A 19,349-nucleotide genomic window follows, 5' to 3' on the forward strand; every position below is an offset into this window, starting at 1 on the left:
GCTATGTATGATGGATTCTTTTAAATCACTGCAATTGTATACAGTTCTGTCACCAAAACCTGCTCCAGTTCAGGTCTGGATTCATTTCTAAAACTAGTATTTGCTTATTAAACAGCAGATAGCTATTTGTATATGATTTTAAAGAATTCTCCACTAAACTAAATCAGAAGAAAGGAAGTCATGAAAGCATAGTCTCAGGCAGAAAAGACTTGGAACTTGGAACTCAGTAGAAGGCAAGAAAAGATCATGGGAAATTCCCAACACATTGACAGGGAGACGAGTAAACAGTAATATGTCCAGGTGCCAATATCTGAGTACTAAGGCACACAGTTTGCACAACAAACAGGAGCAACTAGAAATCCTAACACTGGGCATCATATATGATCTGATGAGTACAGGTAATCCTCCATTTATGACAACTAGAATAAGAACTTCCATCCCTAAGCGATGGACTCATTAAGGGAGTCATGCCCTATTATACAATCTTTTTGCCACATTGTTAAGCAAAACACCATGGACATTAAGCGAATCTGGTTTGTCCCACTGACTTTGCTTGTCAGAAGTTCCCCGAGAAAGTAGCAAATGGTGATCACATGATGCTGGACCATCATAAACACATGCCGATTACCCAAATTTTGATCGTATGATTGTAAAAATGCTGCAATGGTTGTAAGGGTGAGGACTAGTTATAAGTCACTTTTCCAACACTGTCATAACATTGAAAAGTCATTAAATTAATGGTTGTAAGTTGAGGCCTATTTGTATCATAGAAGCCTGACTGAATGAGTCAGGACTGGGACACAAAATCAAAGATACAGATAGAATATAAAAAAGGAGATAATGTAGCACTAAATATCAAAAGACTCTAGGTCTATTGAAGAAATCTATAAATATAGCAACCTTTTTGAAAGCATGAGGATAAAAAAAAAATCAATACCATTGTTAAGCTTACTATATGTTACTGAACCAGCTGCTGGAAACTCTCCTAGGTATATTTTCCTATATTAACTCACCACATTCTCAAAAGAGCAAGCTATACTAGAAGGAGACTTCAATACTTGCTAAGTTTTTCTTTTTTCCAAGTAAGAGGTCTAACAGATTTCTAATCACTCTTACTGCCAATTTCATTTTTCAAAATGTACTATAGAAAACAAGGATGAAGTTAACCTGGACATGTCAAACAACATGTCTGTGAGTACTTAGACAATATCACTACCATTATCAAGTACCAGCAATGGGAGATGTGAGAAAGTTTATTGTGGTATTTTTGGAGAGAATATGAATAAATGTGTATTAGAGATAATATGATTCCATTGATTCACAACTGGTTGAACAATTGGATCCAAATGATGGTTGAAATTTAGTTCTGGGCTGTCCCAGAGAGAAGAATCAAATAGATCTTGCGGTATTCAACAACTTTGTATGAAGAGGTAGTTTTCAAGTGGCCATATGATAGGAAGCTTTTCAAAATAATTTCAACATGATCTGAACAGGATTGTTCATTGGGACAACTCCAAGGTGTTTGTGTTCAGTGTGCAAAAATCTTCAATTAGTAAGTAAAACAAAATGGATAGTTTCAAGCCTGAAGAAACCTCCTTTGGCAATGGTTCACATGAGCAGAATCTAGAAATTCTTGTGGGCAAATAGCAGTTAAATGAGCAGCAGCTAGAAATGTCTGTAAAATCTTGAATTAATTTTCCAAAGCATTGCATCCAGTATGAGTATATATATATTTTTCCTTTAAAAATGCTACATTTTAAAAGGGAAAAGGAGAAGCTGGATTCAACACAGAGGAGAATCATTTAGGATAAAAAGGAACCCAGTAACAAAACTCTATGACAAAAGGTTAAAAGGGTTGGGTATGTCCAGTTTGCAAAAGGAGGATGGAGGGAAGATATCATAGCAGTTTACAGATGTCTAGAATGCTACCACATGCGAGAATACAGCTATTCTCTTTGTGACTGAGGCCAGAACAATGTCCAAAGGGGTGAAATATAAGAAATGAGATTTGGATTGAATATTAGGATAAATTCCCTAATATTAAGCAATGAAACACTCTTCCTAGAATCTATAATTTGATCTTTTCAAACAGAGCCAGATGGCCATCTGTCAGGGATGCTTCACTGGATTCCTGCACTGAGCTGGGAGTTGAGTACAATCCCTGCAACTTTCCTTCCAGCTCATACATTCAGTAATTCTATCATTCTAATCAGTTTAGGCTTGAAGTCAAGATGTGAATCATTAACAATGGAGGTGTCACAAATATAAATGATGTCTTTTTCTTAAATGGAATAAGTGTTAGCCCTTAATAATTATCCACCTGAAAATTACAAAGCAGATATGGCATAATCCAGTAATAAAATGGCTGAGATTTATTTCACACAGGAAGATATAAAAAAAATCTTGTATTATTCCATAATAAACGTTCTGCAATTTTATAAATATGATGGGCAAATGTTGCCAGTTTGGATGATTAGATGGAAAAAGAAAATCAAAATATCTTTATAGTATCTTTTGAGGCATAATTTGCACTGAAGAGTAGCACACACACACACACACACACACACACACACACACACACACGCAGAGGGATCAGAGAGAGAGAAGTGTCCTGAAACAACAGTACATGAATTAATGCAGAATTCAGATGCTAATGTCATCCTTTAAACTTCACCATATTTGTTATTTGAGAAACTATAGTGATATGTTTTGATTAAAATAGTTCAATAAAGCTATCATGGAAATTAACAGATGAACATTTCTGAAGATATAATCACATTTATACTTTCAGGAAGCGTATTTCTTGGAGCTTGACCCAATTCAAGGGCCAATCTCATTAGGATGAATGATGCTTAATTCCCAAGAATTATGCTTAGGTTGGAAGCTTTAGCTACTGTGATTTAAAATGAATTTATCTGTAGAAGATTAGCTCATATTTAAATGTTTTCTGCAACCAAATTCAGTGTTACATTTGTTTTACCTTTTACATGACCAATACAAGAGCTGTATTAGAAGAGGTTTCTCAGCTGCAGATGTTTGCACTGAAAACAGAAAGGCGGGGGAAAAAAAGGATGTGGCTGGAGCGAAATGATAAGAGAGACAGGCTAATGCATCTGTAAACAGACTTATTGATTCCACTGAACTCCCAATTTCTAACCCGATGTCTTAACCACTATACCAAACGGCTCCACTATCCTACACCTCTACATTAAACTTATGATGATCTAGACCTGACCCAGTCCTTCATGTCTTCTAATGGTACACCCATCACTGCGGTAATTGACTCCATCTTGAGGGGTCCTTGGTGCTCCTTGCTTGGTTGTTTTCTTGCAGATGTTTCATTAACCAAACTAGGTAACCTCATTTGGGTAATGAAATATCTGCAATAAAACAATAAAGTTCAGAGAGCATCAAGGACCCCTCATTTCAACCCTGAGCTACAAATATTCTCCTTTATTGAAGCTGACCTTTTCTCATCTTTCTGTCCCATCTTTCGCAGCATTATAACCTTCTCTAGAGACCTAGTTGTTCATATAAAAGGTATACAAAGTGGCATAGTTTGAGTCTGACTGTGTGTGCCACTAGTGATTTGTGGGTCGGTCTGCTGAATGATCCATTGGTTTCTTTTCTTTAGCTGTCAATGGTATTCTCCATAGGAGAGTTAAGTTCCACATATTGTTGCATCTATCTTTCTGAGTGTATTAACTTATTTGTCTAGAATTTATTGAGATATTGTTTTTATAAGCTTTATAGCTTTGTATGTTCTACTATTGCTAACCCCATTTTTATATTTAATATGGTACCTATTACAGTAAAAATTAATGTTTAGATTGTATCCTATGTGGACATTTGGGGACAATTGAAAATAATCTTAGAATTATATGAATGTTGGCAAAGTAATGACCAGCAGACTATCAGTGTTTGCTATAGTTTGCTATTATTCCCCTTTTTTGCCTTGAATGATGCTGGAAGTATATGTTATTCCTAACAATGGCAACTTGTCTTTTTTCAACAGGAAAGTAGAAAATGTTCTCAAGTATCTTGCATCTTTACATTTAATGACAAATTTATATTGCTGCAGATATTCTCATGCAGTACTGTTGCTATAAGCAGTAAGGATTTTTTTTTTCTGCAAACTTGCTTGGGAAGCAGCCTAGAACAAAAGATCATAGATATCACTTCTGCATCATCAGCACCCTTCCAAATATGAAATAGAACAGAAATATACCCTTGGGACATTTGCAAAGATGCAAAATGAGTGTTACACAAGCTATCATAGATCTACAGAAACATTTCCTCTAATTATACCAATATGTTACTATTGATTAATTAAGATTATGTAATTAAGGACAAATAACCTGTTCTTAGCCTTTTTTTTCTTGTTACATTTCTAATCTGCCAACAACCAAAGTTGTATCAGCAATTACAGAACAGTTTAAAAGAGCAAAAATAATGACATAATGCAACTTTTTGCTTTTCTAAATGGAATTATAGGTAAAAGAATGATCTGTTTTTTAAAAAAAAAAATCTCTGCTGTCTGATGTATTTGATGTATTCTAAAACTCATAAAAGCAAAACCACATCCACTTATCAAATACCTAAGCGATTTTGCACATGAACTAGTATGACAGAAATATGTCAATAGGAGAATCCCAAGACAGATGTAAATAAAAATGAACGAGTTTATATCCCGCAAACAGTTAATCCAATAATCCTAAACAAATATCAGCTTTGGAAATGCAAATCAAAACAAAGTAAAGCAAATTATTTAAATACCCAATATGCAATAACAAGCCTAAGAGGTAAATGCATGATATCTGCATCTAGCTCCACATGGACATGGAATAATTTCAATAATCATTGCACTTATAAATATTAACAGTTTCATTATCCATTCTCATGTAAAAATTAGCAAAGGGTTATTCCTAAACCACATACGCGGGTTCCTTTCTGCAATATAACCCAAATTACATTTTTTTTAAATTTACTGAATTTCAGCTGTTTCCCAGGTTCACTATAGACATTCTACTGAGAATTCCAACAATTGCGACTGCAATATTATTCAGAAACGTATACTAAAAAAGGTCACTTTTTTCTACTATCCAATTTTTTTCTAATCATCCAAACCAAAAACACAAGTGCATTTTTTTCTGTTTCATGGAAAAAGTCTGTACAGCTAGTCCTTGACTTGACTATTCATTCAGTGATCATTCAAAATTATCATGGTGTTGAAAAAAAATGGACTTATGACCTATGTCTAACATTATGGCTATTGCAGTGTCCCTGTGGTCACTTCAATTTCCCCACCACCACCACCTGTGTCCCTTCTGGCCTTCTGCTGCCCTGTCTTGCTGAGGGGCAAGAAGCCTCAGAATTGCACTAGCTTTGGGGCTACTTGCTATAATATGGTCTATATGGACTGCACTAAGAAACATTCAGAAGCTTCAACTTGTCCAAAACGTGGCAGTATGGGGAATTTTTAGGCGTTCCATAATACACTCATATAATACTACTGTTCTACAAGATGCACTGGCATCCAGTGAACTATATGCAATTCATGGTGCTGGTTTCATCTGTAGAATCCTACATAGCACAGGGTCAGGTAATTTACAGGACTGCCGGTCTCCAATTGTTTCTGCTTACCCAACCAAAACCAACAGGATGGGCATATTCCAAGTCCATTAATCAATGCCAAGTTCTGGGACCCAAGAGTAATGTCTTCTCTGTTGTGATGTCAGCCCTAGAAATCTGCTAAAGACCTGGTTGTTCCTTCAAACATTTGGAGCAGTTAGATTAGTTAGATTAGTTTATGGTTGTTGCTATGTTTACTGACTATACAATGCAATAATTCTTTGGACATGTTATATTGATTATGATTGAAATGTTTTAATTAAATGAGTTATACTACTACTATGTTCTGGTTTTAATTATTTATTTACTGCCCAGAGACACTATAGCAAAATGGGTGGCTATAGAACATACATAAATAAAAATCAATCAATTTATTAATTAATACAAATAGAAGGCTCAATGCTAGACAATTATTTTTATTCAAAGGAACATGACCATGACCCAAAGTGATTAACTATAAAACGTTTTGGATAAAAATGATACAATGAATTGCTGTTCCTCCAAACTTCTACAACGGATTCCAAAATGCAAAGCAGATACCCTAGTATACTGACTGCATGCACAAAGAAGAGAACAACAACTACTATTAGCCTGGTTTCTTACAAGGTATGATATCTGATATAATGGTAAAATAGTGGTCCTTTACAGAAGTCATCTGAACTCATGACCAAGAAAGTAGAATGAATAATCCTGCCTTATCTGCCTTTCAAAAATTAGCTAAAATTGTTTTAAGTTAATTTTTTTAAAAGTATAAAATGCAGAAGATGGGAATATAGAGATACATATTTTCTTTTAAAAAAATTCTGCAAGCTACTTTTGTCTTGACTCATTATGTTTTTACATACAGAATGTATGCACACACAAAAAGGCAGAATATATGTTTATGTTCATACCATTTCCTAGAAATTATTCCTCCTACCTTCCGGCTCCTTGTGTGCCACACACTCTTTCTGTTTTCAAAGACAGACAGTACACTGTTGTCATTCATATCAATGAAGCCAAATGCAAACACAGATGGTTTCCACCAGTGAATAGAACTGAATTTAATAGTGTGCCATCTGAGGCCACAGACTTACAGATTCCAAGAGGAGAAAACCAAGATAAAAAGAAATCTGATTATTCCAGATGAATCAAAGTGATCAGCTTAAAGCACAGCTTACTCTGTCTGGCCCTCTGTCTGCTGCACTACAAAATAAATTCACTGTAGAAAACAGGTCTGAGCAACAGATGCCCTCAAACCATTTCTTTAGGAGTTAAGAGAAAACACCATTAAGTAGAAACTTACTGAATAATTTTTAAACACCTCACCAATGGGCCATTCCCCCCCCCCCAAATGTGGGGAAACTGAATCAGCTTTATGATTCCTCCAATATTTCAAGTGGATGACATAGTACTTTTTTTTAGAAAATTACAAAAGTGAAAGGTATGCCATATGTACCATGTCATGAAATTCTGCTCCAAGTTAATCCATCATGCCTACTATTATCATCAAAGTAATAATCTGTTTCTCTAAAATTTTTATAAAGGAACAGGAGACAATTCAGAAATGTACAGGGTCAGTACTCCAATTTCTATTCTGGAAGAGCGACATATCATTCTTCTTTCCATTCTTTCACACACACACAATAAAAGACACAGTTTCTTTAGGAAACCCATATGCTTACAACACAGAAATACATGCTCATACAATAATCAGTGAAAACACCCCCAAATCAAGCTGTTTGTACAATTTAACTACGGATAATCTGATTCATATTATGGCTGCTTGGGCTGTCAAAAGAAATAGTTGCCCTATTGTAACTATACCAATCAGACCAAACTCCTGGAATACAGCAACCAATTTTGGTCACCATACTACAAAAAAGATGTTGAGACCTTGGAAAAACTTCAGAGAAGAGCAACTGAGATAATCAAAGGCCTGGAGACAAAAACATATGAAGAACGGCTGCAGGACTTGGGTTTGGCTAGTCTAAAGAAAAAAAGAAATAGGGGTGACATGATAGCAGTATTCCAGTATTTGAGGGGCTGCCACAAAGAAGAGGGGGTCAGACTATTCTCCAAAGCTCCAGAGGGCAAGACAAGAAACAATGGTTGGAAACTGATCAAAGAGAGAAGCAACCTGGAATTAAGGAGAAACTTCCTAACAGTGAGGACAATTAACCAGTGGAACAGTTTGCCTTCAGAAATCATGGGCACTCCATCATTGGAGGTTTTTAAGAAGAGACTGGACAGTCACTTGTCTGAAATGGTATAGTTTCTCCTGCTTCAAGGTCCCTTCCAGCTCTATTCTATTCCTATTATTATTTTGGTTGCAGAAACTGAAAACCATTATATAAAATACTACCCATGTTTCCCCGAAAATAAGACTGGGTCTTATATTAATTTTTGCTCCAAAAGATGCATTAGGGCTTATTTTCGAGTTAGGTCTTACTTTGGGGAAAATACAGTATTAAATGCGTCCATCTGGCTGATGATCTTAACTGGGGCTTATTTTGGGGGTAGGGCTTATATTACGAGCATCCTGAAAAATTATGCTAGGGCTTATTTTCCAGTTGGGTCTTATTTTCGGGAAAACACGGTACATAAAGTAGGCGTATGTAAAATGAGATTTATTTATTCCAACAAAGCAATACAGGCCATGGAGGCACAATTGTTTGTTTTACCAAAGCAAACAAACCACCTGAATTAGGCCACTCAAGACAGCCAATGACACATATCATGGATGCCCAGCCTTAACAGTGTTCAGCATGTGCCAAGGGTACTCTATGCTTCCTTTAGCCTTATTCTATATTGTGAATTTTGAAGAGAAAGCTGAATAGAGTTCTAACACAGAACAGGGAGAGAAAATTTTATTATTCCTCTTAGAAATGAAAGGATAATGTTGTTGCATGAAACAGATTCAAACGGGTTGAAGGTTCAGTTCACCGAAAGGAAGCACTCTTTCAAAGTTTCATTCAGCCTTACCATCAGATATCACCCCTTGGAATAGTAACTTACAGACACTACAATTTAAAAAAATGGAGAAAACAAGCTTGGAGGAATTCCAATGTTTCCCATGCATGGGAAAGAAAAAAGAAAAAAAATCAAGTTATTGGAGCTAATTAGGAAAAATAAAGTATCCTATTTCAATCTACATCTGTAGTAACTACCACTGTAATTATTTGCTACTGTAGTTATAAGTGTACCATGTACAGAATATGGAATCAGTTAAGCTTCTCAGCTACATACACCCACCTTTACTAATTCTTGTCTTAGAATTATGGGAATTAAAATCTAAGCCTCTTGTGAAAGATCACAGTGATTATGACTCACTATATTATATCAAATGAGGTTGGTCAGGACTACTTCACAATGCACTGAAACTAAGTTTCCTAATACTGAATTTATTTACCAGTAAATCTTATCGGGAGCCATTTCCAGAACATCTTATATTTTGAGTATTAATGCCAGATGCATAAATTATTTCAACTAAAGCTAATCTAGGCACTCAATATTGCCAATGTACAGGAATATTTGGCATTCAGAAATTTGGTTGACATTACATATCCTTATTTCACATCAGAGAGAGAGTTGGAGAGAAAGGGGAGGAGAGGGAGTGAGGGATGTACAAAGGGAAGGAGGGAGAGATTTATTTGTGTAGTGGTTAAGGCACCGCCTGGAAACCTAATTCAATCTTAGTGAGAAAGCCAGCTGGGTGATCTTGGGTTCGTTACTTCCTCTCAGTCTTAGAAAGAAGGCAATTGCAAACGATTCTAAAAATCTTGCTGAGGTAACTGAAGAACTTAGTCCAGGAAGGGAAAGATAGAAAGAGAGGTAATAATACGATAATGAAATATAGAATGATACATAATCTGTACTTAGTGGTAGCTGGGAAAAAAATATCTAGAGATCATCAAAATTATAGCTTAAATAAGCCTAATGATAACACATGGTTCTACCATGGAAAAGCAATGAATCAAAATTTTATGAAAATAGCATACATTGTCAAAATTATTTTCTACCAATCAAATAGTTATACATATACATATACATACACACATACACACATCTAACTGCTCCATTTCAGAGTAAGTAACACTGTACAAAGAATAAACAATAAGCCAAATGGATTAAATGAAATATAACCAAACTTGGTTACACCATTAGTATTCATATCTTATTTCTCTATACCTTTGTATCCTAGCCACCATCCTTGCTTGTACCGTTCAATATACCAGTTCATACATTCTGTCTCTTCTTTAAACCTCTCAACTCTCACTTTTGAGGATGCCATCAACTCCAACTAGCTATGGATTGTCTGTCTTCTATTTCTCTCAATCCATTCATTTCTCCATCATATGGTTGTTTGGAAGTTCTGCCGTCATTCTTTCTCTGCATATGACCAAGCTATCTTAACAGACTCATTTCATACCCAATCACTTGTTTTGCATTCAGACAGCATCCATTCATATTTTACTCAGCTTCTTATTTTGCCACACACACTGAAGCACACTATTCCCTTTTCTTTCAGTTTATGGCTTTCCCTACTGTATATAAACAATTATTCCGTTTCTCAGAGAACAACAAGGCCTCGATCATATATAAAATTAGATATATATTCAAGTCTGCAATCATCTAATGTCTGATCATCACCAATTTTCCCTATACACTTAATTATAAATGCATTTATTCCTTGTTCAGAGTTGAACCATTAACTAAGCATTCCATATACCACACTATAAGTAGCACAACTACTCCAGAAGCAAACAAATTTTAATGTTTCTTAACCTGCATCTGCAGCCTTACCATTTTTTAATATTCTCACAGCATTTAGAATTTCCTTCATTTATTTTTTTCTTAAACATTTGTTTGTTATTTGTTATGGCTTTACCCAGCAATGTACCACTATTGTTCCCTGATAACATATTGCTTTCAATGTTATTTCAGTTTCATCCAAAATGATTTCACCGTTTTTATTCTTGATTCCATTCACTCTACTGGAGGCTCCTTATTTAGACATTTCACCAAATTCCAAAACAATTTTCCTTCTACCAATATTGCTCAGCATTTTCATTGCTGCTTTAAATTTTGGTTCTAGTTCTCTTTCACTACATTCTTTGGAAGTACATTTTTCTTTCTATACACATTTTGCAATTGTCATTGTTATTTTTGCACCCATCATTTTTCTATCTATGTTCTTTTTTCCCTCATTGTCCACTTCATCTTCCAGCAGGAATCCTTTTTCCTACTATTGTGGCAGTCTGTAAGTTTTATTTTATTCTTTTTCAAGTAACTTCTACATGCTCTTTCCTTATGACTGCTTCCACTTATTGTGCTGTGATATTAATCTATTTTTCCTTTGTTCCTTGCAGATTTACACTTTCTCTTCTTGCAGTCTACTTTTATTCTAGATTCTTTAACATCTTTTCTTCTCTTAGATGTCAAATTTATGCAAAAATTATTCTGTTAGAACCTCTCGTCTTTGTATTTTTTATTAAGTCTTTAGTCTTTTATCATAAACTAAAATATACCATGCTTTTCAAAGCATTCCTTTTTCATCTGTAGATATCAACAGACAAAATTTAACCATGTATTCCAAGGACACTTTTTCTTAAGCCAATATACACCAAATCATCGGACATTCATTATTGTGTGTCAAAATATCCTAGTCATTTTTTCTTATTATGCATTCTTTTCTCATTCATTTCAGTTAACAAAAAACCCTTTTCCCCTTGGTTCAAATTCATTCAGAAAGTTGTACATTTCTCTTCCCTTCCCCATCCATTTACCCTTAATTTTTTTCCCACTTTTCATTATAATAATTCACTGGAATTTAATATGAAACTAACAGCAACCTATGGATTCTACCTTCACTCTCATCCACAATAATTATAGCTATTCATGTTTTCTGGCATATCTTTTAGTGCTTTTATTCATGGTTAATCCTCTACCTTCACTTCTCTGCTTGTATAGTATTTATTAACTTCATCTTTATTCAGCCCTATTGCACCTCTTCTTTTTCTTGATTTCACAGATAACATATATTTTTTAAAACAATCAATAATTTATTACTATCATCTTCTGTGGCATTGATAAAATTGAGGTTTTCAAATTTATTCCTTTTAATAAGACAGAAAGGGTATATACTAATCTTGATGATACCCATGCCATATACATTAGGGAATACCAGTCATTTTGCCTACAACTGGAATGAAAATACAGTCTTACCTCTTATAAATAAATCTATCTATGCAAGCTACAATCTTTATTCTAGATACTACTTGGAAGCCAACATATTGATGCTCACAGTTCTTTAACTATACGGAAGATATTGACATACATTCAGAATGGAGCACTTCTCATTCCATATAATGAATCTTCTAGAAATCTCTGAAAGCTTCTGCAAGTTATTGCAAAGTTTCATTGCAAATCTGACTGCAGATACTCCTTTTGCTTTCAGAAATACAAATCAGACAATTTGAGGAAAGGCAGAATTGAAAGACGGCAATTAAGATTATTTCACAGAACTGCTTGATTGAATGAATCCTATGCTTTGGATCTTGGATTCCTCTGGCAAAACAATTTGCAGTTTAAGAGATGGGGGGGGGGGGGAATCACTACTTTCTGTTTTTAATAAAAGACGATGTTCAAAGGATAAAAGAAGAGCAGGACCTGAAATACATTTTTTCTTAGTAGAATGTTTTCTTGAGATGATGTTAAAACAAGCATATTTCCACTTCATTTGTGGGGAATATTATTTCATTTACTGAAAACACATTCATATAGTTGACTGTGATGCTGACAAGATCTACATATACAAAACAAATATGGTATAATGATGTGACTAATACATAGTGAACATTTCAATTGTTTTCCTTCTGCGTGATCATAATTCTCCCAGCATAAAAATGTATATTGCACTCCATCAATGATTACTACCCAGATAAAATCATAGTACACTTAAACTTGCTTCAATGGACCATGCTTTAACAGGTGTAGGATTCTATGGTCATGTTTTTCATGTGGCTCCCAATTCCACTAAAAGATGTTTAAATTGACAGTCTGCTTGTTAAATGGACGTTTTACTGCAAATGATGCTTTTTATACCAATTATGTGATTATGTAAATGACTTACATTTGTAGTTAATGGACAACTGGAATTAATGGATATCCCCTCCTTCTCAATGGTTCATTGTATCAGAATGTTACTGTAGGCTTCTGTTTTGCTTTTGTTTTTTAAAATTCCAGCCACCAGATCATCTCTTAGATAGCTGCAACAGCCTAGATAACTATCTCATCTTATACTACTTGCCCAGAATTTGCAACTATCATTGGAAATTTCTATTGTCATGATTCAGCCTGGCATAATTTCAAATCTAAAATCTTCTCTTATTCTAGAATTGGCACCACTTAGCCAGTGTAGATACTTTATTGCAGAGAAGAATGAAGCCAACTACAACAAAACACCTCCTTGCTGCAGCAGGGAGAGATCACAGCCTATATATGCCTGTGCTGCAGGGATTAAATGTGAAGCTTTTTCCTCCTGTCTTTCCAAGTTAATGGTTCTTTGGCTGTTGTCTTCAAGGTCATAAAAAAAACCCTGATAATTGTTCACATAATGATCATCACCAACCTAAGAAGTTTTGGACCCATAATACCAGCTTTATTTCTAACATCTGTGCATCCAGGATTTCAAAGTTGTTAGGAACGCTGCAGTTATAAAATCACTTCCTAGATTGGGTTCACAATACTTCCTTTATTATGCTTCATTAGGCATCATAATTGTGGGTTTTCAAAAAGACTTTTCCTGTAATGAAAGCTTTGGCTTCTATTTTTATAGTTTTATTTTGCTTTATTGCTTTATTTATTTTTTGTCTCACATTATATATCACCATGAGTGGGATGATTTATAACTATATCAGTTAACTAAATAAAATAAATATTTATAAATAGCCAGTTAACTAAATTAAATCACTCAGTATAAATGCAAAGCACAGATTAAATTCTAAAAAAAGAAGCATCTATTTTCTGAAGAACAAACATTTTTTCCTATTTCCAATATATTAAAAATTTGGCATTTTAATTTTAATATATTATTGCATAACTTTACAATATTTCTAAAGTCTATCATTATAAATACTAAAATATCTTCCTCTGAAATTATTAAAATTTACACTTACCAGGTGTGAAATTGTACTGTGCAGAAAATCCTACAGATTCAAGTTCACCATCAGCAAAAAATTTAATCCACAAGAATCTGCCACTGGATTTTATTTTAGGTGGATTTTGCTGTCCACAGAAACGACCAATTATTGGAGAAAATCCAAAAGGTCCATCTCGCACTTCAATATGATCAAATTTACACTCCCAAGAAGGCTCTATGGAATATTTCTCATCAAAGTGCAATTCAATACATTGTCTTGGGGCAGCTGAAAAATAAAACAAAGCCTTTCCATAATTTTATGCACTGAAATATATTTGCTTCCAAATGTGCTGTTTCTAAACTTATGTATCACCGTATTTTATGGGGCTTGAGGTTTTGCTTAGGCAAATAACTTAAGTCTACTCAGAGCTATTATTTCTAAGCATAAACAGAAGGCTTTTCAATAATAATATCAGTTGGCTTTCCTGCTAATTTTTTTTTTTTTTTGAACTGTTAGATTCTGTATTGTAGGACATGTACAATAGGTAACAGAATGGCCTGGTTGCTAAAAAAAATGTGCATAGGCACTCAAGTCTTCCTTTGCTTCTTCTTTTCCTGCAATTATTTTTTCTTTAAAGAGCAAAGCAAAGTAAATGTTAGCAAAGCACCACCGTTTATGTATATCTGTTTATTTGTAATGGCTGGTCTAAGTAGCAACTACATTCAGCAACGTTAATGTGATTAGCTATGTTTATTTTTCTGTTGTAGCAGTAGAGTCCTAGGGTTTGTGAATCTTTTAGAACTACCTTTAGTCTTGCAATACTATGACCTTCAGTGTGATTTTGAGCCTCATCTAAATCTTATTCACGCATAAGAAATTCTGGTTAAACAAACAAGACACAAAACTATCCATTAAGGTGTCATGTCTTCACTAAATTTCAAGTAGTTCTAAATGGTTCATAAACTCTGTTCTTTCCATGTAAGTATATATTACCACCATAGTACAGCACTATTTTGTCAAATTCTGCTGAAATTTCCCAACTTACAGAATTTTCAGCATATTTTTCTGATTTATTAAACAGCATAAGAATTGAAATCCTGTTCTATGAAGGAAAAGTAGAAGTAATCTTGAAAGAAAACTCAAATACTAGTTCTTTAGCTGTTTTTAAAATTTGTAGCTCAAATATAGCTGCCTAATGAGTTTGCTTTCACAAATTTGCATGCTTTCAATGTTTAACCAAATGGAAACATTAAAAGTGATTAAAGAGATGTTAACTTAGTAACATTGTGGATTAGACTTATGCACTATTTCTGCTGCGGACTTGTAGAGAGAATTCTTCTCTTTATCTAAAGCTCAATGTAAAAAAGCAACATCTATTTTTGAACTGGCTGCATCCTATTCCCACATACAGGTTACATCTGTCATTTGTCAAATGCGGAAGCCAAAACCAGATTACATTCTTTATGATCTGGCTTTTGCAATGTATTTGGTAATGAAAAACAAAGCAAAGGCACTGACATTTTGAGTCACTAATGAATCACGCAAATGTGCTTGCTAACAATGGAAGAATGTTCATACAATGGAAGATGTCCATATATGGAAATGCCATTTGTTCTCCTCATTCTCCTGCTTCCCTTTGTGACCCATTTGTTCTTGAGAATTAGGGAATCTCTAGAACAGCAAGGTACAGTAGGTATCATTGGGAATCACAGCAGGATGTGGAAGCTACATACTAGTTTCATACCAGCTTAAGTGTTCTGGTTTGTTCAGGAACAACTTCAGCCAATGGAAACAAAGTTTGCACTTAGTACTTCAAATTAAAATTTTAATTTTTAATTTTAATTTCCAGGATTGTATCTCTGACTAGCTAAGCTAGTGTACAGAGATTGTATCTCTGACTGCACATGCTAGTGTTCATTGAACAGGCAAGCACAGAGCTACATTCTAGAAATGTTAACTATCAAAGTATTTCAACTTTCATGTGTAGAATCTGTTCAATTAATAAACTGGACTTCTGGATAAACAAAACAGATTGAATTACTGTGAAACACTAAACCTTACAAGCTCTTGGCCAAGGAATAGGTTTGCACATCAAATTAAAAGCAAGGGACAGGCAATATTAGATTTGTTCTAGAAAGCTTTCCCTTTGTCAAACAAATCTGGATTTTTTAAAAAAAAAGTCACAAAAAGGATGTCTATTTTAATGAAAACAATCATTTTTCTTCTTTGTATGCAAAATAATACTAGGCTCAAAATAATTATGTGATAATTAATGCAAGTCTTCAATAGTTGATTGCAACAAAGTTGACATTCAGTGCTGTTTGGTGATTATGCTGATTGTGCAGTTCAGATATAGTAGCCTATCCCAAAAAATCTTGCTAGGTTTTACTCCCTGACCTTTCCTAATGTCATCTCTAGCTCCCAAGAGCTATTTTACACCCTGAAGGAGAATCACTGCAGATATTTGCACTCATCTGTAATATGGGCCAGTATATACAAACACACACCTACACCAACACTTATCTATTCATATTTATTCATCCATTCCACTGGCCATATTGCAAGTGTCATCTCAGAAAAAATATGGGATAGTTTCTTCTTTCTTTATCTCTCCAGCAATAGTAAAAGCAAATATGCAAAAAAATGTTGCCAACTACAGTGGTCGTGGGTCACAGCTGTTCTGCAATGAGTTTTTACTACTTGAACTCTTAGCAATCTTTTTAATTTAGGTTCTAATTACCTTTCTTCAAAGAGTCCTAATAACATGGAAAAGATTGCTTAATGCCGGCATGTCTTGTCATCTTTTTCATCTAATTATCTTATAGAAGTGCTGCCTTGAGGTTTTACATCTGCTTAAAAAGACTTGGGGTTCTAACAAGAAGCAGAGGAATAGAGGCAATGAAAGAGGCCCATACAATTAAGGCTTTAATTCTTACCAGCCTGTAATTTCATGTAGCTGACAGCTGAAGCTAAGCAAAAAAAAAATCTATTTCATTTTAACAGAATGTCTGGAAATGAAAGATTGATCTAAACATCTTTTCTGCGTAACTGGGAGCCAATATCACACAAATGGACTGGAATAATCTTTGATAACTCCCATTAGTTAGCAGCAAGCAGCCTAATAAAAGGAATTTGGAATTTAAAATACTTCATTGCCAAATCAATCTTAAAATCTAAAACAGCAATAAAAATCCATTTTGATACAATTTAGATTAGCTACAATGGACAGAATTAAATTCTTTTTTTTTTTGCAACAGTCTGAAGTTAGAACCCAAGCTCTTTGACTTTTTAATGTATTCTAAGCAAATATTAAATTCTTATTTAGCATTACATGTGGGTATTAAAAAAAATTATACAGACTGCTACTCAACTTTGAAGTGGATAACAATGAAAGGTTAAAGTATAGGAAATAAAATTAGGAGCTAAATTGAGGAAAAGATTTTTTTTTTCACTCTTTCAGGAGCCATACTTTCTTTGTTCCCAACATATAAAAAAGCATCCTAGATCAAGTTATTTCTTCATATTACACAGGAGAACTTTTTTTAGAATGTATGATGTTATTGTAACATACTGTTGTCTTTAAATAGATATGACTGAGAACAAAACAATAAATCACCACCAATATTTCAGCTATGACTTTTAAAATTATTATTACTTTTTTAATTCTACATTTATTATTTTATAAGTAACTCAATCTGGCAAACATACTTAACACTCCTCTCTCATCCTATTTTCCCCACAACAACTCAGCAAGGATTGAGAGTGAGTAACTAGCCCAAAGTCACCCAGCCAGCTTTCTGGCTAAGGTGGAACTAGAACTCACAGCTTCAGAGCAGAAGATTAATGTATTTGCTATAAAGGGCTGAAATTCTTTAGCTGAAATTGTTCAAGCCCAACCGCAGAAATAAAGAATCCAGTACTATAAAAAGGTGGATCCTAACACTTTGTGAAAAATGTAATTTATGAATTACAACCACAATGGAGAGGATTTGTCCAATATACTTTGGAACAAGTTCATGTCTTTTTCAAATAGTCAAGATATCTACTACCTAAAGAAATTCAGAAGCTCTGCCAATAAAAAATAAAAATAACTATACCTTCAATGTTACTATATGGATAATGTAACTGACTATACCCTACAGGTAGTCCTTGACTTACAACCAACATTTAGTGACCATTTAGTGACCATGGTACTGTAACATGTAACACAAAAAGTGACTTATGATCGGTTTTCACATTTACGACATTGCAGCATTCCTACAATCACGTGTTCAAAATTTGGGCACTTGGCAACTGGCATGTATTTATGACAGTTGCACTGCCATGTGGTCATGTGATCACCATTTGTAACCTTCCCAGTTGGTTTCCAACAAGCAAATTCAATGGGGAAAGCCAGATTTGCTTAACAATTGCAGTAACTCACATAACTATGGCAAAAGGGCGTAAAATGGGGCACATCTTACTTAACAACTCTCTTGTTAGCAACAGAAATTTTGGGCTCAAAGTTTGGGCTCAAGGACTACCTATAATAATTTTCAAATATATTACTTTTTTGAAAAAAAATGTAATTGAACAACAGGAGCCAAAATATTCTTTGTTTCAAAAAGGTTTGTTTCTCCCTTTATATGGGAGAAGAATGAAGGAGTATTATCATTTAAGCAGATAATTTTATATACTATATATGCATTTAGATTAACAAACCTCCATCATGATGTCAACAAATGTAAAAGAATAAGTACTATAAAAACATGATTTTCTGATAATTATATGTAGATTCCAATCTATCAGGGGCCTCTATTTTGTAATGATATCAGTATAAGGAGTATAAAATATCACATTTTAAAAAATAATTTAAATGTTTTAGCAACCCTGGAACTATCTAATGCAGGGGTAGTCAACCTTGGCTCTTTTATGACTCGTGGACTTCAACTCCCAGAATTCCTGAGCCAGCATGGCTGGCTCAGGAATTCTGGGAGTTGAAGTCCACGAGTCATAAAAGAGCCAAGGTTGACTACCTCTGATCTAATGTGAACATCATAAAAACACATTTCTTACAAAGAATTTTGGCTGCAACTTCCTGTTGATACACTTTGTAACTGACCTGGATTTGCTGCAAACAATTCTGAAATATTGCCAAAAGTCTAACCATATTATGAAACATCCCATTTCTTATAACTCAAAAAAGACTACAAAAATTAGAGTGATGTGCAACAGCATTAATCTTATTGTCAAATTACTGAGTCTAAAAATGGAAGAGAATGCTTTCTATTTAATTATCAGCTTGCAAGCTTCTGCGGACTCTTTCGGAAACGTATCAATTTTTTATGAATACAAAGTTTTCTTTCTTCACTTCCATTTTCTTCACAACTCAGGTATTAGCAAATAAGTCTTGCAATTTCACCCCCAGCAGCAAGGAGAGGAGTAAAGAAATATACTGGATGGTAGCCTAACCTTCTGAAAAGTAACTCTCAAAATAAAATCTTATTTTCTAAGACTAAATGAAGGGTATTACAGAGACTTTGCCTTTGATATGGCACAAACGACTGGGAGATCAAAGCCAACATGTGCATGCAAAAGTAAACAATTCCTCTGAAT

At 34.3% G+C, this 19,349-nt stretch overlaps 1 protein-coding gene across 1 annotated transcript in view; it reads right to left on the reverse strand.

The window, feature by feature from the left end:
• The window catches only part of LOC107288199 (neuropilin and tolloid-like protein 1), a 79,147-nt gene that overhangs the window by 46,247 nt on the left and 13,551 nt on the right, over positions 1 to 19,349 (reverse strand). The window contains 1 exon segment of the mRNA XM_029284292.1: positions 13,791 to 14,039. Within this exon segment, the coding sequence (XP_029140125.1) occupies positions 13,791 to 14,039 (249 nt within the window).

The sequence above is a fragment of the Protobothrops mucrosquamatus genome, unplaced genomic scaffold, assembly GCF_001527695.2.
Source record: "Protobothrops mucrosquamatus isolate PMUCROS unplaced genomic scaffold, P.Mucros_1.0 scaffold498, whole genome shotgun sequence".
Lineage (NCBI taxonomy): Eukaryota > Metazoa > Chordata > Lepidosauria > Squamata > Viperidae > Protobothrops > Protobothrops mucrosquamatus.